The following is a 21,807-nucleotide window of genomic DNA, read 5'->3' on the forward strand; positions in this document are numbered from 1 at the left end:
AACCACTTTTGTTTTTCAGATAAAAAAAAGATCTACATCCACCCTAGGGATTGAGCGGTTTATTCCCTTTGCCTAACTCCAATGGCACACCACTGGCTAAAGATATACCACCTGAATCTTTATGATAAAGGAGTGCCCTTCTATAGATAGCGAGAATAATAATTTATAAGCATAACGATCCAATTTGTAATTATTTAATTTTGTAGAAGCTGAAGAACTTAACCGATAGCTGAACGACTTTTGACATCTTTTAATAGCATAGTTAAAAACATCTCCTTTCTTCTTCAATAATAGATTTGAAAGTAAAAAAGGGGAAATCTGAGTAAAGCGGAAAGCCCTTTAACTCTTTGTTTCAAAGTTCATGAAAAAGCCTTGGATTCGATTAAAACAAAGAGAAAATAACAATAGAAACTATTCACGCTCTTTGAAGAAGCTCCGAAGAGTTAACTTCTTAAAAACATGTCATATCTCATTCTACCATCATTACAATTCTTGACGTTTCATTTTCCTCCTTCTTAAGATACATCATAGGGAAGAGGGTGGGGCACATATATTAATCTAAAAATTAAAAGTAAGAAACCAATCCCTTAATATGGTTACCTTCAGGCTGCTATTTAAATAGGAACATGAGTAAAGCTACAAAAGTGAACGTGTAATGAAAATACGAGTAACTAGCCATAAATGAACTGATTTAAAAAACAAGAGCTAAGAGCTCATATGGCACTTGTGACGAGGCAAGAAGAGCTAAGGGCCAAGAGATCATATGGTATGAGCTCTAGCAAAATTCTATAAATCAATAGATTGATTTAAAAACGAAAATAAGAGGCTTAATGCCGGTCAAGATTTAAAATAAGAGCACTCAGTCACAAAGTCCTTCTAAATATCAATTTTCATTAAGATCCGATCACCCACTCGTAAGTTATAATTACCTAATTTTTTCTAATTTTTCCTCTCCCTTTTGCCCCCCCCCCCCGATGGTCGAATCTGGGAAAACAACATTATCAAGTCAAATTGTGAAGCCCCCTGACACGCCTACCAATTTTCATCGTTTTAGCACGTCCAGAAGCACCAAACGCGCCAAATCACTGAACACCTCCCCTCAACTCCCCCAAAGAGAGCGAATCCTGTATGGTTCAGTCAATCACGAATCAAGGACATTTGTTTATTCTATCCATCAAGGTTCATCCCGATTCCTACACTCCAAGTGTTTTTCTAAGATTTCCCCCTCCAACTCCCCCCCAATGTCAAAAGATCTGGTCAGGATTTGAAATAAGAGCTCTGAGACATGAATTCCTTCTAAATATCAAATTTCATTACGATCCGATCACCTGTTCGTAAAATAAAAATACCCCAATTTTCACGTTTTCCGAGAATTCCGGTTTCCCCCTCCAACTCCCCCGAATGTCACAGGATCTGATTGGTATTTAAAATTAGAGCTTTAAAGCGAAAGATCCTTCTAAATATCAAATTTCATTAAGATCTGGTCACCCTTTCTTAAGTTACAAATGCCTCAATTTTCAAAATTACCCCCCCCCCCCCAACTCCACCAAAGAGAGCAGATATGGTCTAGTTATGTCAGTCACGTATCTTAGACAGGTTTTGATTCTTCCCATCCAGTTTCATCCTGATCTCACCTCTTAAGTATTTTCTAAGATTTCTGGTTCCCCTCAACTGCCCCCCTCCAATTACGCTGGATCCGGTTGAGATTTAAAATAAGAGATCTGAGTTACGAGCTCCTTCTAAATATGAAGTTTCATGAAGATCCGGTCACTCCTTCGTAAGTTAAAAATACGTCATTTTTTCTTATTTTTCAGAATTACCCCCCCCCCCCGCAATTGAGCGGAACCGTTCCAATTATGTAAATCACGTATGCAAAACTTCTGCTTATTTTTCCAACCAAGTTTCATTCCAATGCCTCCAATCTAAGCGTTTTCCATCATTTTAGGTTTCCCAACCCCAAACTTCCCCCAATGTCACCAGATCCGGTCAGGATTTAAAATAAGAGCTTTCAGACACGATATCCTTCTAATATCAAATTTCATGGAGATCCAATCACCCGTTCGTAAGTTAAAAATACCTCCTTTTTTCTAATTTTTCAGAATTAACCCCCCCCCCCCCCCAACTACCCCAAAGAGAGCGGATCCGTTCTGGTTATGTCAATCAAGTATCTAGGACTCGTGTTTTTCCCCCACCAAGTTTCATCCCGATCCCTCCACTCTAAGTGTTTTCCAAGTTATAGGTTTCCTCCTCACAACTCCCCCCGCCCAATGTCACCAGATCCGGTCGGGTTTAAAATAAGAGCTCTGAGCCACGATATCCTTCTAAATATCAAATTTCATTTAGATCCGATCACCCGTTCGTTAGTTAAAAATACCTCATTTTTTTTTAATTTTTCATAAATCCCCCCCCCAACTACCCCAAAGAGAGCGGATCCGTTCCGTTTATGTCAATCATCTATCTAGGACTTGTGTTTATTTTTCCCACCATGTTTCATCCCGATCCCTCCACTCTAAGTGTTTTCCAAGTTTTAGGTTTCCCCCTCCCAACTCCCTGCCCCCATCACCAGATCCGGTCGGGATTTAAAATAAGAGCTCTAAGACACGATATCCTTCTAAACATCAAATTTCATTGAGATCCGATCACCCGTTCGTAAGTTGAAAATACCTCATTTTTCTAATTTTTAAGAATTACTCCCCCCCCCCCAACTACCCCAAAGAGAACGAATCAGTTCCGATTATGTCAATCATGTATCTGGGACTTGCGCTTATTTTTCCCATCAAGTTTCATCCCGATCCCTCCACTCTAAGTGTTTTCCAAGATTTTAGGTTTCCCCCCTCCAACTCCCCCCAATGTCATCAGACCCGGTCGGGATTTAAAATAAGAGCTCTGAGACACAATATCATTCCAAACATCAAACTTCATTAAGATCCAATCACCCGCTCATAAGTTAAAAATACTTCATTTTTTCTATTTTTTCCGAATTAACCGCCCCCCCGCCAGATGGTCAAATCGGGAAAACGACTATTTCTAATTTAATCTGGTCCGGTCGCAGATACGCTTGCCAAATTTCATCGTCCTAGCTTACCTGGAAGTGCCTAAAGTAGCAAAACCGGGACCGACAGACAGACAGACAGACCGACAGAATTGGCGATTGCTATATGTCACTTGGTTAATACCAAGTGCCATAAAAAATGAAAGGAACACAATTCTTTATACTGAAAGTTAAAACCGAGCCTCCCCCCCCCCAAAGCAAAGGTAGTTCCATATACGAAAACGGTTCACAAATTGAACAATCTTTCAAAACATGTACGCTACTACTTGAAAGTTAGTCATGTACTAATTCCAACCAAAATTATAACACTTCCCATTTTGCTTCATTCCGCTTTAAGGTGCAAAAGGAACTACGATAGTCAAATAGCGACGAATGTCCTGGTTGAACTACGCTGAAGTAAGGATGCTGGGATAGTTTTAAGAAATTTCATTTTAGTTTTATTGGTCGTATGTTGTATGCTTTGCTGAGGACGGCCCTTGGACATAGGGCCGAAATATTTATTCAAATTAGATTTCCACTGTCTTACGAAAAGAACTAGACCTACGTTGCCCGGGCACCGTGAAGTGTTGCGGCAACCTTTGTCCGGTTTCACCGACTAAAGTGTTGCGAGAGCAACACTTTGGTTTTGTTTCTTCGCTATCGATCAGTAATCACATGATCAAAGGATATTCCTCAGCGTTGAAAAACAACAACAAAATAGTATCGAAAGAAGGGACTAAATTGACTTTGCAGCCAGTTGAACTTTATCCTTTTCAATTGTAGACATCGTGACGGATGAAAACTTGGAACTATATCTTATATAATCTAGTTGGTATTATAAAGCTATCCCTAACTTTTCAGGATCAAAATACCATAGATGACATTCTATTAATTATTACGAAACTATCTCATTGTTTTACATTTTCGTTTGTGCTTGTTTCTTCACTATCGGTTAAATGATGAAGTTGTCAGCCTATCAAAGTTTTTAAAACGGTATGTTCAAACAAGAACGCAATCAGTTATCACATGACCAAAGGCTATTCCTCAGCGTTGAAAAAATAACAACTACAAAATAATATCGAAAGAAGGGACTAAATTGACTTTGCGGCCAGTTGAACTTTATCCTTTTCAATCGTAGACATTGTGACGGATGAAAACTTGGTACATTATCTTATATAATCTAGTTGGTATTATAAAGATATCGGTAACTTTTCAGGATTAAAATACCATAGGTGACACTAATTAATACGAAACTACCTCATTGTTTTACATTATCGTTTGTACCCGTTGCGTAAACAATTAATTGTGTCAGATTGAAAGAGATCGAATACAATGTGTACCAATTTGCACAAATTTCTAGCCCAAAGTGAACAGATTCTTACTTACAAGTCTCTCTCCCGTGATAGACATCAAGTTCACCAGAAACAAAACCCCTCATCAGAAGTTGCAAACCCCTCATCACTGAAGATGATTGCAGCCCAACAACCGATTATTACTGACAAGTCCCCTACATGTCTTGCCACTGAAACCAAATTGGTTTAACCATCAAATACACCAGAAACAAATAATAGGTACACCAACTAGAAAAAGTGGCAAACCCCTCATTGCCGAAGAAGATTATGAGCTAACAGCTCAGCTAGGCATCAGGTTCACAGGAAACAAATAAATGGGTACACCAACTAGCATAGTTACAAACCCCTCATCGCTAAAGTTGACTGTAGCCTAACAGCAGATTATTACTTACAAGTCCCCGACATGTCATACCACTGGAACTAAATTGGTTTTACCATCAAATACACTGGAAACAAATAATAGATATGGCAACTAGCAAAAGTTGCTAGCCCCTCATTGCCGAAGGTGATTATAACCTAACAGACGACTGTTGCTTACAATCAGCCTATAAGCCCTTACACTTATGTTTACTTTATTCTTTACTTTAAGATTTTTAAAAATGAACTACATAAATAGCTGGTAGATTTCAGTGTTTGATTTACCATTTGCCTTTTAAAACATTTGACCTGATTCTTTTTTATTTAAAGTAAATGTAAATATAAACAACATGAAGATTCCTTATGCTCAAGTCCAACTTTTTCCACAGTTCTTTGATAAGTAAAAACTAATGTTCACCATCCCCGAATTGCAGGAGGTAATAGCGCCCCTCCCATTGCGGCAATCTTTTTCCATGTGGCATAAAATAATCGATTTACATGACAGGCGGCACAGAGGTGGAAAAAGTGAGGCGGAGGATCATAAAGCTCTCCAGGATATTTCTTGTTGAGGAAAGGCTGGGAAGTGTTACCAGGAGCTTTGTTTTCAGCGAGTTGACATGGTAATATTGTTCCTTTCCTGTTTACATGCAATGTTTCAATGTATTTAAACATGTGTATGCTACTTAGCTGAAAATAAGAAAATCCCTATTGCAAACAACGTGACGGCTTCAGCCCCGTAGAAGCTTAAAAGTCAAGCAGAATTTAAATCCATGAATAATAATATCCTTTTCCGTCCACCCTAGAATCTGCGGTAAAAATATTATTTAAGACTTATTATTCCGCAGGATTGCTATTTATCAAAAATGTTGACTTTATATTCTAATTTTGACCAAAATCTTAATTGGAGCCCAGCCTTTTAATTCATAAAACCTGAACAGTGGACGATACCACCAATTCACAATAAGTGATGAATACAACTCAATTGCAAGAAATCGAGGATTTATGGGACTGGTAGCCACCTTCGTATCTTGGTAAGAACTGGAACGGAGACCAATATTTCCATTTTTGAGCCGGGAAGATCGGTAGGTCAGAAAATGAAAAAATCAGATGTAAACGGCAGTATGGATTGCTTTTCTGGAAAAATTATCTTAAAAAGGATACGATCAGGAACGATAAGTTATAATGAAAAGTAGTTATTTAACGTTTTACAATAGAATAAGAAAAACTGAAACGTATATATTAGTTTTTCACTCTCGTAAGACAGATGTCTTGTGGTATGCCTTTTCAAATCATTGCAAACAATCCATTTTTTTTCCCATTCATATATGACAGTCTTCACTTGACCATAAACCATCAGCTCAAGCATCGTATATAAAGCAGCATTAATTTCCTTTTGTTCTCAGTATACTAGTACGTGATCTGGTGTTTAACATTGGATGATGGATGTTTGAGAATGTAATATGGAACTATTAAGCTTTATAGGGCAACCAACAAGGTGTAATTAAAGTTGGTCGCCACTATGAAGCTGGAAAACCATATAATGCGAGGTTTTGGAATCCATTTATGTTTAAAGAAGTTCCTACAACTAGAAAAGTCCAATATCAAGGGAAAAACTAGAATTATGTCAGTGTTGTAGCTTTGGGGGCCATGGGAATAAATTACCCTCCCCCCTCGCAAGAGGATTAGTATATTGTCAGGCATTTAACTGCATTTGAGGTCACTCAATAGTTTTACAAGTTCTCGATCGTAGTGTACGGACTATATTTCCGCAATAAAATCCTTACTTCAGCCTATATTCCAAGCAGACATATGGGAACCATGGGAATCAAAATACCAGCATTTGATAAAATTGTCCTGAGTCTCCATTATCACCCTTCCCATACCCAAAATACAGTCGAGTCAACATTCACTGCTTCGCTATGCTACTAGGCACACATAGGAATTTTATTTCCGTGTGAGGGGAGATATCTTTGGAGTGGGGTATTACAATTGTTCAAGTCTTGAGACCAAAGTGAGGCAGTAAGGGCACGTACCAAGTGCAACTTCCTCTGCTCATATAACTGATACAATGACTTATCTTCCCATAAATTCTGGCAAATCAGGATAAAAAGTTAAAGATGAGACTGAGAGGAAACAGAAACCAGTTATAATAACTAACTTATTCAAATATGTCAATTAAATGAAAATTAATCTCAATTGATTTTTCTTTCTTTCGTAAAAACCATTGAGAAAAGACACTGCTTTTATTTCATTTATAAAACTTCTCAAGATGGACTTAAGAAGCAATCAAATTTTTAGTAAAAGTTTCAAGGAGAGTTTAGATTTGCAATTAAAATGCATCTTAACCGAAAAAGTCGGGCTTTCATTGACAATGAAATATTCCTTCTTATTGAATAACATATCCTAATTTTTGAAATACTATTTGGTTAATGATCGAAAAGTAAGTTATAAAAAAGCAGTAACTTGGACGGATCCCTACACAAAAGGCTTGCCGAGTTAAATATTAGTCAATGAAAAGCTAATATTCGTAATATTCGAATCGTAATGTTTTAATTTTTCAAAGCAGGTAGCTTTGTTCATAATAAATAAATAAAAACAAGCTTTTTCCAATTGAAAGTAAGGAGCAACATTAAAACTTAAAACGAACAGAAAATTATTTACATATGAGGGGGATTCTTTAAGAATGACCCCTGAATCACAAAGGGTATCATTGGAATAAATAGCTGTTATGAAATTACAAAAAAAAATTTAGCGTAAAGAGCGAGGTATTGAGTAGGGGGCGAGCCCCGTCATATACGTAATAATTTCTGTTCGTTTTAAGTTTAATATGGTTCCTTACTTTCGGTTGAAAACAAACTTTTTTTATTCAATTTCTGATCGTTTTTTAAATAATCCTGAAAAATCCAGCAACCCATATATAGAAATATCCCTTCCCCCATGAAAACTTCCTTCATGGAAAGATCCTCCCACACAGCTCCCTCTCCCGACCACCACCAGAAAAAATACCCCTGAAAACATTTGTATACTTCCCCATAACCAATGCTATATATAAATAATGGGCAAAGTTCATAACTTGTAGCCCTTCCCCCGGGGACTATGGGTTTTTGTCATCCTCAAAGAAATAGTTATTAGATTTTTGACTATGTTGAACAAAATGGCTATCTTAAAATTTTTATCGAGTGACTTTGGGGAAAAATAAGGGTGGGAGGGTGGGACTCTTTAACAGTATTTTCTGGTCATGTTGAGTTTGAACTATAGAATAAATTTATTTTTCCTGGTCTTAAATTTAATATGGCTCTTTACATTTCTTTGAAAACGTTCTTTTTCAGGATTTTTTTTTAATTAATGTAAAACAAGAGCAAAGAGCTCATACGCCACTTGTGACGAGGCCGGAAGAGCCAAGAGCTCATATGATACGAGTTCCAGCAAAATTCTATGAACCAATAGATTGATTTAAAAGGAAAATCAGAGGCTTAATGTCGGTCAGGAATTAAAATAAGGGCCCCGAGTCACGAGGTCCTTCTAAACATCAAAATTAATTAAGATCCGATCCCCCACTCGTAAGTTATAAATACCTCATTTTTTCTAACTTTTCCTCTCCCTACAGCCTCACAGATGATCGAATCGGGGAAAACGATTTTATCAAATCAATTTGTGCAGCTCCCTGACACGCCTACCAATTTTCATCGTCCTAGCACGTCCAGAAGCACCAAACTCGCCAAAGCACTGAACCACCCCCTACTTCCCCCAAGAAGAGCGGATCCAGTACGGTTACGTCAATCACATATTTACATTATTTGCTTATTCTACCCACCAAGTTTCATCCCAACTTCACCACTCTAAGCGTTTTCCAAGATTTCCGGTTTCCCCCTCCCCCCAATGGTCGGAATTTGAAATAAGAGCTCTGAGACATGAGTTCCTTCTAAATATCAAATTTCATTAAAATTCGGTCACCCGTTCTTAAGTTAAAAATACCTCAATTTTTCTAATTTTTCCAAATCAACACCCCCCCCCCCTCAGCTCCTCCAAAGAGAACAAATCTGTTCCAATTATGTCAATCCTCCACTCTAAGCGTTTTCCAAGATTTCTGTTTCTCCCCTCCAACCCCCATGGCCCGGATCCAATTCGAATTGAAAGTGAAGCATCTGAGACATAAGGTTCAAGGTTCAAGGTTCTTTTATTATAACCAATATATACAAAATATTAGGTAACTCAAGGCTGAGAGTATAGCTCGAATGCAATTGAGCTACCTTTAAGAAACACTAAATATGCACAAAATTAAAAATAAAAACTTCTCTTAACCAAACTTGACAGAAATAAATAAAAAACAAATCCCTTGCCGTACGATACCACTTCCATCCTCCGCGCACCATCCTGAGACACAATTAAATTTACAACTTAAAACCAATATGTCAAGTTTCATCAAGATCCGATCACCCATTCGTAAGATAAAGATACCTCAACTTTCAAGTTTTCTAAGAATTCTGGTTCCCCCCTCCAACTCCCCCCAATATCACTAGATCTGGTCGGATTTAACATAAGAGCTCTAAAGCACAAGATCCTTCTAAATATAAAATTTCATTAAGATCTGATCACCCTTTCTTAAGTTACAAATACCTCATTTTTTCTAATTTTTCCGAATTACTCCGCCCCCCTCCAACTCAACTAAAGAGAGCGGATTCGGTCCGGTTATGTTACATATCTTGGACTTATTTTTATTCTTCTCGCCAAATTTCATCCTGATCTCTCCTATTTAAGTGTTTTCCAAGATTTCCGGTCCCCCTCCCCCAATGACGCTGGATCCGGTCGGGATTTAAAATAAGAGATCTGAGTTACGAGGTCCTTCTAAATATGAAATTTCATTAAGATCCGATCACTCCTTCGTAAGTTAAATACACCTCATTTTTTCTAATTTTCAGAATTAACCCTCCTCCCCAACTCCCCCAAATAGAGCGGATCCGGTTATGTCAATCACGTATCTAGGACGTGTGCTTATTTTTCCCACCAAGTTTCATCCCGATCCCTCCACTCTAAGCATTTTCCAAGATCTTAGGTCCCCCCAACTCCCCCAATGTCATCAGATCCGGTCGGGATTTTCCGATTTGACCGTCCCCCCACTCATCCCAGACGGTCTAATCGGGAAATGACAATTTCTAATTTAATCTGGTCCGGTTCCTGATACGCCTGCCAAATTTCAACGTCCTAGCTTACCTGGAAGTGCCTAAACTAGCAAAACCGGAACCGACAGACCAACCGACAGAATTTACAATCGTTATAAGTCACTTGGTAAGATACCAAGTGCCATAAAATGACCCGTTATTTAACAATGTTTACAAAATAGGGTATCTACAATATCTCGAGAGCGGCTTGGGAGACCGAGGTGAAACTTTCTGGGGGAGGTGAGAGGTCAACTGAACCTTGAATTTTGACTTAGGAGTGGGGTGGGGAGATAAACCTAAAGACACTATCTTGATTCAGGCTATCAGAATGGTATATTAGGGTGTCTCGGGGATGCCTAGAGGGGTGCGGTTGAAAATTTCAGACAGTGTTGAGGGGAGAGAGGGGGGAAGAATCTCAAATCTTGGGTTTGTGGTGGCGGTAAAAATTTTATATCTCCCAACTACTTAAAATTTTTGTATTATAAACCTCTATTGGACCTATAATCCATTCAAGGTTAAGTAGCAAGGCATATCAAACGACACTATGTGTTTGCCCGGTGATGAAAACAGCGCATTTACAATATCTTGGGAACAGCTAGGGACCTAATTGAAAATTTCAGGGAATGATGACGGACAGGGGCAGAGGGATTTCACATCCAAAATTCCAAAATTTAGGAGCATTAACCATTTATTAGACTAGAATCTAACCGGTGAAGTAGCGATATAGACCGAAAGAAACCATATTTACCCAGGTTAACAAAATGCATTATCTTAGGAACAACTTAGGGAACCGAATTTAAATTCTGAGGGGGCACTGGGGAGCAGGGGAGCCAAGCAAACCTCGAATTTTGACTTGGAGGGACGGAGAGATAAATCAAGAAACCAGGTTATCAAAATGGAAAATCAGCAGCATATTTGAATGACAGGTGGGGTTCAAGCTGAAATTTTTGGAGCGTAAGGGTGGGGGAATTGGAGTTAAGCAAGAAAACTTCATATTTTGTATATTAGGGAGGGGATGTGCGTCGGAAAATTTTAATATCCAGTCCACCTAAATGTTTCGGTATTATTAGCCCCAGCGGAACTTTGAATCTCTTCATGATGAAGTAGTGAGGTGAATAAACAAAAAGAGTATATTCACCCAGGTTGTCAAAAAAGATTATCTCGACAGTGACTAGGGCAATTGAGTTCAAGCATCAGATGGTACTTAAGAAGGGAAAGAGAATTCAAATATTAAGCTTAGAGAAATGAACAAGAGTGAAAAAACATTTCTCTCCCCAAAATGCTGGTTCACCCGAAGAATAACCAGCAATTTTTGCCTGAAAGCTCAATACCTCCAAGCTATTGGACGAAGAGATCCCCTCTGCATTGAAAACACTTGAGAAAAAAAAAGATTATTTCGCCCGAAAATGGGCACAAAACTTTTGTTACTGTTAGCCACGGCTCTTAAAACTTTTGTTCAGCCCAGTTACTTAACTTTTAATGACTTACTGTGACAGACAATCTGTTGAGCTAACATGTCTTAAATAGAGACATAGTTAAACAGCAACGAACTTTTCTGTCCAGTAAGCCACAGATTTGTCAGCCTTAAATTATTAATTGAATAAAGCTTAGAAGCGTATTTACGAAACAGAAAATATTACTTATACCAAACAGCCTTTAGTCAACAAAAGAAAACCACGGGAAAATATTACTGAAAACCCAATGCAATCTTATCTCAAATAGAAATGACAACCAGAATATCTTACTATAATTAAAATAAGATAGACTCATAACAATGAATCATTTTCTGTGACTTACCGTACAGCTTGTACGAAATATTCCAATGCCTCTCTATACTTCTTTTGGCTTTCGAGGGCATGGCCAACATTATTGTACAGCTTAGCATTTCTTTGGTTGACTCGCAGACCAGAGGCAAAAACTGATTCTTCTGTCTCCCAATCCCAGTTCCGGACGTGTGCCTTAGCAGCAAATATTAGAAGCAAAAAAATGAAACCAGCACGAACAATATACTGCAGATTCCTGAAAAGAAATAAAATAATGTGACTGGTAGAGCAAACATGTCAAATAATTTTCATATGTGTTTTTGTCATGTTTAGTTTTATTTACAATTTGATAAGTCTAAAATTATTAGCAACCTGGGTTCGTGGTGACCGATGAACCTAAAAAAAGGGAACGCTAATCGATTTGATTTAAATAGTCCATAGCTAATTTAGAAACACAATTACACCCACAAATGCATCGAAGACAGGATAAATGGACTCAGAATTTCAAGACTGTTTAATCACACAAACATAAAATCCTCACTGAAGACAAAATAGTAGAATTTAATTAATTCTCGTACAATATAATTATGAAGATAAAAACGCATCGAAGGGGTCTGAGAGTGTATCAATCTCAGATATCAAGTTTGATTATAACCTCCCTCTCTCCTCTTATATGCTTCTAATTTACAAGGACTGTCGAAAAAATTTATGCAGTCTTAGACCATGTTTCTACAAAGATTTCTACTAAATAACACATGTCAAAACTCAGCACTCAATCCAGACCGAAAATTGGTCTACAGATAGTTTATCATGAACTATTTTGGTAATTGACACTCCAGAAGCCAATATGATTTAATTTGTTCTTTACATTTTCTTTTAGGTTTCATTCGTAAGACTATTGATTGACTCTTAGCTTTGAACACTTACACGGATATTCCTTAAAATCAGGGGTCCAACCTAAAATGACAAAAAAAGCCAACTCAACAAAAGCTCATCCTAAGATGTACTAAAGAAAATGGTCAATTCTCAAGCGAAAAAGTAAACAAAAGCAATTCTTACTTGTTTTTTCCTCACACCATATAATCGGTGCATTAACTAAAAAACAAGCATTAAATCTTCTTTTGAAAGGTTGTCATTTATTTTGGGAATTAAGTCTGTTAGATCGCTACGAACTACGATTATTTCTCAAAAATGGTGCTTAATTCCTGCGAAAGTTGGTTTTGAAGGATTTATGATCTTGCTAATTACAAATCTGGGGCTACAATTACAACAAAAAAGCTAAGAAAAAGTTGATTTATATTTCAGAAATTGTTTGATTTTACCAGGACTGGTGTATAAGGATTTCTTAGGTTGCTTTATTACAGGTTAAAGAGGCCCATAATCAAAACACCTTAAGTATATAATTCATAAATGACGTTGGATCATCACTAAAGCAGCTCCGTACTCCGTAGTCCAGTGGTCCCAAGAACTGAAAAATCATGAAATACTCCAACATCTATTGATGCTTTGTACCAAGTTCTTTGTTTTAGATTTATAATTATACGATAAAATCTACAGGTGATTGAGAATTCTGATTGCATTTTCGAAGATACGTATAAAACTGAAATTACAGTCAAACATTTATTTCTGCAGCTAAAATAAAGTAAAAACAAAATAATTCAAATATTCAAAAATAAAAAAGCTATATTGATTAAAAAATGAATAGTTCAGGTTCAGAGACTTTTCAAAAAAGGTTTTACAGAGATAAGTAAGAAGTGATATTAAACTTCAAATGAATAGAAATATGGTTATATACAAATTGAAGCTAAATTGAAGCGAACATAATTACTAGAGATGAATAAATAAAACCTAAAACGGGTAAGAATTTAAAAGAATAAAAAATGAAAATGGAACATGAAATTACTAAACATAAGAGTTATTTCGCTACTCCCTATAACCCCTGAGTTTTATAGTGACTGGCGTTTATCCCCCCCCTTCCCGTGGACAATCCCTCCTCGGAAAACACCCCCCGCAGGTGGTTGGTCTCCATCTCTTTTGACTTACAAAAAATGACGAACTCTCAATTTCTGATCTAATGTAAACCCTTCAAAATTTCTGTGACCACTAGGTAGGGGTATGGACGAGGAAGGGACATCCCCCCAACTATACGCAATAAATTTTGATCATTTTAGAGTTAATATTACTCTTTATTTTTGATAATAACAGCGTAGACAGAAATTCTCCCAGAAACCATAAGGGAATAGATATCAATTTCATATTTTGAAGCGTTGTTTGAAGTTCTTTTGTACCACCCCACCCCCTAAAAAATATCCCCACCACCACACAAAATTCGTCGTTATGACCCTAGGGATTATAAATCAATTTTTACCTCCACCCTCCCCTCAAATCTCCCTTAGAACTAACTCTGTCTTTCTCTGATGGCTCAATGACAGCTGAGATGTTCTGGCATTAAAATGTACCCTTTGAGGTATCTCCCTCTCTGCCTAACTACACAAAAAAAAATCACAGAGCCTCATTGTAGAAGTTTAAGTGCCTTTTTAAGTTTTGTAATTTGTCCATTGCTTACTGATAATATTTGTTATTGGGAAACATACGGACATTTTTTGTGGAGAGTATTCTGTAGAGGGGGGGGGGGTTGTGGAACTTTGAGTAGTGTAAAAGTTTTTGAGAATAACTTCCTTTCAGAGGGGACTTATTTTCCATAGGGCGGGGGGGCAAAGGCCTAGAATCATATTTTAGGGAGTCATTCGAGCTTTATTGAAAACGATACTTATTTTGATTTGTTTTTTATTGTAAAAATTAAAAAAGGATTGCTAATGCATACTCAAGAAAAAAAATCTTAAAACAAATGCTTTTATGAAGAAATTAAGTTTCATTCTTTTAAAGATACGCTCAATTTCTTTACTATTTCTTTTTACTTCCAGTTTCATTTCGTCTTAAATAGAAAAAAAAATTGATGGCTACAAAACACTTTTAAAACGCCAAATGGCAATGTTTAAAGGAAGTTTGAGTTTAAAGGAAGTTTGAGTTTGATCGGTTGAGTTTTTAGTAAAGCACAATCGGTATTATTGCCCTTAGGGTCGTTTCAGGGCGAGAAACGATAACTATTATTTATGGTAAATTCCGTTAATTTTCTGTTCGAGTTAATTTCTAATCGTTATAGGCTCATTAGAGACACTGCCAATCTATACGAGTAGAGCGTGTTTTGTTCTTTAGGCATGAACAATGATTTTTGGATGGGTTACAACTTTACTAAACACTTGGTTTTATTTTTGTTAATTAAAAAAAAAAAAAAATCAGTCAAAACACTAGTGCTGACTCAGTAGAGAGCAGATGGTCTCCCTTGTGCTAGTTTTATTCTGACACCTTTGTATGAGAGAAGTGGTCGAAGAAACTTGAGAAAGGGGTTCATTCGATGGGAAGTAGGATGCTCTAGTGGGCCTTTTAAGGACCAAATATGGTAGGAGGAAAATCAGCCCCCTTCTACTGCCTTTTTGCCCCGAAACCCACATTAGACACAATTTAAAAGAACAAAATTTTAAAAATTGTTGAAAAGCTCAATAAGTATGCCTTAGGGAATGATGTAAACCACATAGTTTTAGGGGCAAGGGCTCTAAATTACACGAATAGGTCATTTATCAGAAATAGGTTAAATATCGGGAAATGGGCAAGCACGTTTAATCGTAGCTTGACAATTCAAATTTTTGGGAGGGTGAGGGAGTTTGGCAGCAAGGAAATGGCCCAATAAATATTTTCTCCCTAATCATTTTCAAACTCACAGACATCAGTCTCTGGGCTACAGGGAACCTAAATGAATTAACAAATTAATTCAGAGTATGGACACCCAATAACACGGGCTAAAAAAAAATGGTAAAAATTCGTTTTTCTATATCCATCAGTCCTTAGACAAAGGTCATGCCCAATAAAAGTGTGAATAAATGAAAAAACAGAATTTTCCCAAAAATATACTAGAGGAGACTTCAGTCTTCATGTTTGTCTTTTCAAGGATATTAAATTCCAAAAACAGCTATAACGAACTCTTAACTTTCCCAAAAGTTTAAATCCCACTCGGTGAGAGCTCTAATTAGGCCCTCATCAGACGAGCGATGATAAGTTGTGCACTAATCAAAGCGCTATTATGTTTCTTTAGTGAATTTTCTTTTTTAAACTTCCATATTCAGCCCAATTTGCTAGTAAAGACAAGCTTTTAACTTATCTCCTAGATGGTGACATCTAGAGAAGGGGATAAAAAGGGAAACAAGATGAAACATTGGACAGAATTTCATTTTCATAAGGATAGGATTATCCAGGAGTCACTCTGGAAAGACTAATTAACATTTTTCAAATTACAAAGAAAATTCAAAAGCTTCTTAAGGGGATTTAATCAAAAAAGAATTTTGGGCCGAAAAAAGGCATAAAGAGCCGCTCAATTACAAATTAAAGCAGCAATGTACAAAATGAAATTAGAAAAATTATATCAGAAATGTTTTCACCAAAATGAAAAATTTTGACCCCCCTCCCCCAAGTTGGTCGGCAAGACCTATTTTAAAATAAAAAATAGAAATACATTTTCTTTTGAGTTTTCATATGTTTCGGCTAATGAACGTGTCATTTGTAAATGAGATTTAGCCATTTTAATTACATAAGCTTGACTTTATTTTTAAGCAATCATAAAATATTATTATTAATCAAGGTTCTTAGGTTACAACCAGCAATACGAAACGATTTTACTACGATAGACAGTAGACCTTCAGATCCTTCACAGTTTCTTATTAGTTATAATAATATTTATAATTTCTTTTTAACCCACTATAAACAAGAAGACAAAAGTGGCGCAATGAATTAAAAAAAAAAAACTAAATAAAAACAACAACAATCAACTAGAATAAAAACATGAGAAAAAACCATGAAATGACTGAAAATTTGAAATAGCAAATCAAAAGCGTGTAACCTATTTTAGGGAGGACTGATTGGGCCATGTTCATCAAAGTTCCAGAACTACAAGAAACAATCTTAAACAAGAGCTAAGAGCTCATATGGCACTTGTGACGAGGCAAGAAGAGCTAAGAGCCAAGAGCTCATATGGTATGAGCTCTAACAAAATTCTAAGAATCAATAGACTGATTTAAAAGGAAAATCAGAGGTTTAATGCCGGTCAGGATTTAAAAGAAGAGCTCTGAGTCACGATGTCCTTCTAAATGTCAAAATTCATTAAGATCCGATCTCCCGTTCGTAAGTTATAAATACCTAATTTTTTCTAATTTTACCTCTCCCTTTAGCCCCCCAGATGGTCGAATCTGGGAAAACAACTTTATCAAGTCAATTTGTGCAGCTCCCTGACACGCCTAATAATCTTCATTGTCCTAGCACGCCCAGAAGCACCAAACTCGCCGAATCACTGAACCCCTCCCCCATCACCCCCAAAGAGAGCAAATCGAGTACGGTTACATCAATCACGTACCAAGGACATTTGCTTATTCTACCCACCAAGCTTCATCCCGATTCCTCCACTCAAGCGTTTTCCAAGATTTCCCCCCCTCCAACTCTCCCAGTGTCAACAGATCTGGTCGAGATTTGAAATAAGAGCACTGAGACATGAATTCCTTCTAAATATCAAATTTCATTAAGATCCGGTCACCCGTTCTTAATTTAAAAATACCTCAATTTTTTTAATTTTTCCAAATTAACACCCCCCGCCCCAGCTCCTCCGAAGATAACGGATACGTTCCAAATATGTCAATCCCGTATCTAGAACTTGTGCTTATTCTTCCCATCAAGTTTCATCCCGATCTCTTCACTCTCAGCGTTTTCCAAGATTTCTGTTTCCCTCCTCCAACCCCCTATGTCCCCGGATCCAATTCGAGTCGAAAATGGAGCACCTGAGACATAAGATCCTTCTATATATATATCAAGTTTCATTAAGATCCGATTACCTATTCGTAAGATAAAAATACCCCAATTTTCACGTTTTCCAAGAATTCCGGTTTCCCCCTCCAACTCCCCCCAATGTCACAGGATCTGGTCAGAATTTAAAATTAGAGCTGTAAAGCACAAGATCCTTCTAAATATCAAATTTCATTAAGATCTGGTCACCCTTTCGTAAGTTACAAATACCTTATTTTTCCGAATTCCCCCCCCCCCAACTCCACCAAAGAGAGCAGATCCTTCCCGGTTATGTCAGCAACGTATCTTAGACAGGTTTTTATTTTTTCCAACCATTTTCATCCTGATCTCTCCGTTTTAAGCATTTTCTAAGATTTCCGATCCACCACCCCCCCCAACGACGCTGGATCCGGTTGAGATTTAAAATAAGAGAGCTGAGTTACGAGGTCCTTCTAAATATGAAGGTTCATGAAGATCCGATCACTCCTTCGTAAGTTAAAAATACGTCATTTTTTCTAATTTTTCAGAATTAACCCCCCCCACCCAATAGAGCGGATCCGTTCCAATTATGTAAATCACGTACCCAAGACTTCTGCTTATTTTTCCCACCAAGTTTCATCCCAATCCCTCCAATATAAGCGTTTTCCCTGATTTTAGGTTTCCCCACCCCAAACTTCCCCCAATGTCACCAAATCCGGTCAGGATTTAAGATAAGAGCTTTGAGACACGATATCCTTCTAAATGTCAAATTTCATTGATATCCGATCGCCCATTCGTAAGTAAAAAATACCTCATTTTTTCTAATTTTTCAGGATTGAACCCCCCCCCTAACTACCCCCAAAAAAGCGGATCCGCTCTGGTTATGTCAATCATGTATCTAGGACTTGTGATTATTTTTCCCAGCAAGTTTCATCCCGATCCCTCCACTATAAGTATTTTCCAAGATTTTAGGTTTTCCCCTCCCAACTCCCCCCAATGTCACCAGATACAGTCGGGATTTGAAATACCAGCTCTGAGACACGATATTCTTCCAAACATCAAATTTCATTAAGACTGATCAACCGTTCGTAAGTTAAAAATAGTCCATTTTTTCTAATTTTTCAGAAATAACCCCCCCAACTACCCCAAAGAGAGCGTATCCGTTCCAGTTATGTCAATCATGTATCTAGGACTTGTGCTTATTTTTCCCACCAAGTTTCATCCCGATCCCTACACTCCAAGTGTTTTCCAAGATTTTAGGTTTCCCCCTCCCAACTCTCCCCAATGTCACCAGATCCAGTCGGGATTTAAAATAACAGCTCTGAGACATGATATCCTTCCAAATATCAAATTTCATTAAGATCTGATCAACCGTTCGTAAGTTAAAAATACTTAATTTTTTCTATTTTTTCGAAATTAACCGGCTCCCCACTCCCCCCCCCCACAGATGGTCAAATCAGGAAAACGACTATTTATAATTTAATCTGGTCCGGTCCCTGATAAGCCTGCCAAATATCATCGTCCTAGCTTACCTGGAAGTGCCTAAAGTAACAAAATCGGGAACAACAGACTGACAGACAGACCGACAGACAGACAGACCGAAAGAATTTACGATTTCTATATGTCACTTAGTTAATACCAAGTGCCATAAAAAAGGCTCAACGCCTTTAAGCGTATAAAAATAATTTTTATCACTCCCAATTTAAAATCACGAATGACTGTGAAAAAGGCACAACAGTCTTTAATTATTGAAAGGGCATGCTTCGAGGTTACTCTCTGCATAGCTCTTGTTACACACTTTTGTTCAAAAAAAAAAAAAAAAAAAAAAAAAAAAAAAAAAAAAAAAAAAAAAAAAAAAAAAAAAAAAAAATTGACATTTTGCTAGTGTTCGATTCAAATTTTATTCTAACTCTTCAAGAAGATGTCACCGTTGATACTTCCGATTTTAAATAACAAAGAAAGAAGAAGCAATTAATTTTTGTACCAAGATTTGTAGAAACGAATCAGTCTTATCGCCACCTTAACACCATAAAACCCTCTTGGCTATTAAAAAAGCAAAAAATCTACATTTATTTCTTAAAATGGTAATTTTCACTTTCAACTATAAGCTTTTCAAATCCAGTGTACTACATTGCGATGTACAGCCACCCATTGACAAGATTTCAGTATCTACTTCCATACAGACAAAATCACTTTTTCTATTGATTTGTACCTTAAGTCTAGATGGTATCCTATATTTTGAAGGATTTTGCCCATCAGTCAAAAGGACTTTGCAGGGACTAGTACAAATTTATTATTTTCCTTAGAGAAAATCGATTAACTGTCAAAGAACCCCCATTTGTGAACGATAGCAATTGGATAAATAAAGCTGTTGGATTTGAATAGTCTGAACGAATTGAAAAAATCTACTTTAAGGTAATTATAAATAACGATACAACAGAACTTAGTCTTTAAAACTTGAAAGCTTTGATCCTAATTGAGAGGGTAATAAAACAAAGAATTTTAACCCCTTTATCTGACCACACCCAGAAAAGCACTACAGATGCCCTTGTTGGATTGCAGCATCTTATAAAACAAAGCTTTATAAATGGAAAAGCAGCCAATGTAATATTTTTAGATATGGACTCAGCATTTGACAGAGTTGATATAAGACAGCTAGTTTAAAAGCTGTCTGTACAGCTTCCCAGACCCATTGTTAAATTGGATTCAGCTTTTTTGATGGGTAGGGAAGTTCAGATCTCTTTCAGGGTTTTTACCCTGAGTTTAAAAAAAAAAGCTTATGAGGTTGGACTCCCTCAAGGGGCTGTTTTAAACAGTTTATTGTCATGCGATAAGCATAGACAATATTCTAGGTGCAATGCTTTTTCTGTATGCTAATGACACTGTTGTTGCAGTTGTGGGGTGAGACCCTTTATGCTTGCAGGCAGCCTACAAAAACACAGTAGATATTTGGGCAAGTAAAAATAATATGGTTTTCTCAAGCCAGAAGTTAGTTTGTGTGTTTTTCCATAAAATACTTAACCTGACTAACTTCAAACCTCTCGTGAAACGGATTGGAAATGTGATTGTAGTTGTAGAACATGCAAGGTTCCTAGGGGTTGCGTTTGACCAAAACTTACATGGAAACACTATCTGAAGGGGACGTACATAGAGGTTCTGGGCACCCCTCGTGAAATTCAGAATATTTGAAGCTACAGTAATGACAGTGTTCAACTACGGTTCTAAATGTGTTTGCTTCCGAAGACTGAAGATGATTTGTTAAATTTTTTTTTTAAAGAGAAAATGTCTACAGATAGTTTTGGATACCCGTTTGATTAGCCGTACTTCAAAGTGCGAGCTATACAAAAAAAAAAAAAATCTAGGACTATAATGAAAGAAAGTTCGAGATGGCTAGAACACATTTTGCGGATGAAGGACGACGAATTTTCAAAGATCACCCTTTTCGGCCATCTATCTAGGGTCAGACCAAAACAAGTTGTCCCCAAATAGGGTGGCAAGAGGCCATAGGAAAGGATTTAAAAGAAATTCAAACTCCTTGGGAGTATGTAAAGAGAGAAGCTTTGAATTGACTGGGATGGAGGATGAGAGTGTGCAGCTGTATTGGCCTCAGGCGGCTTGGTGCTGCAGTGAGCTGTTAGTAATAGTACAAAAAGTGGTACAACAAAAATGTTTTTTTCTTTTATAATGAATGAATTTGAAGACGTTTCGGCCTAAATTTGATGCCCAATACTTGGTGGTTTGCACGAATGTTGAAAAAAAACAACAAAAACAAAACGAAAAAAAACAACAAACAAACAGATATGGAAAGTGGCCTACAAGTCTCGCTTCAGCAACAGAGAGTGAAAAAAGGCCGCTAGTTAAGGAAAGAGGGGTAAACAATTTGGGATGATAACCTTTTCTTTTCAAGGATAGTCCAGGACACTTTTTCTGCATCTATATTTTTAATGCAAATTTTCAGGTAAAAAAAAATTTAAACGAAAGAACTAGTGATTGGATAGATTGGATTTACTGCCTTGACCATTTCTTTCAACAGAGTAGCAAGTCTTGCATTTTAGCCACGGTAATTTAATTCTGAACGATGCCATTCCCTCGCAACCTAAATTACCTCAGGCAATCTAGTAAGAATCACCAGGGGGAAAACGGGATCATTTGACCGTCATTCTTTTTTCTCCGGATGTGGACGTGCATTATCTGATTTCCCAAATCTGCATTGAAGCAGAAGTGTTCTGTTTTCTTCTTCTTTTTTTTTAAACTCAAATTATTCTTCTCACTCGTGGACTCAT

The 21,807-nt window shown here is 37.1% G+C and overlaps 2 protein-coding genes across 5 annotated transcripts in view; one reads left to right on the top strand and one right to left on the bottom strand.

Annotated features, from left to right (window-relative positions):
- LOC136036204 (protein O-mannosyl-transferase Tmtc3-like) overlaps positions 1 to 21,807 on the bottom strand; it is a 261,671-nt gene that overhangs the window by 52,288 nt on the left and 187,576 nt on the right. For all 4 annotated transcript variants that reach the window (XM_065718290.1, XM_065718292.1, XM_065718291.1 and 1 more), the window contains one exon: positions 11,697 to 11,918. In XM_065718290.1, coding sequence (XP_065574362.1) covers positions 11,697 to 11,918 — 222 coding nt within the window. The remainder of the gene's footprint in view (positions 1 to 11,696; positions 11,919 to 21,807) is intronic.
- LOC136036202 (nuclear pore complex protein Nup205-like) overlaps positions 1 to 21,807 on the top strand; it is a 378,694-nt gene that overhangs the window by 33,760 nt on the left and 323,127 nt on the right. The window lies entirely within an intron of this gene.

This window comes from Artemia franciscana, chromosome 15 (assembly GCF_032884065.1).
Source record: "Artemia franciscana chromosome 15, ASM3288406v1, whole genome shotgun sequence".
In the NCBI taxonomy this organism is placed as follows: Eukaryota; Metazoa; Arthropoda; class Branchiopoda; order Anostraca; family Artemiidae; genus Artemia; species Artemia franciscana.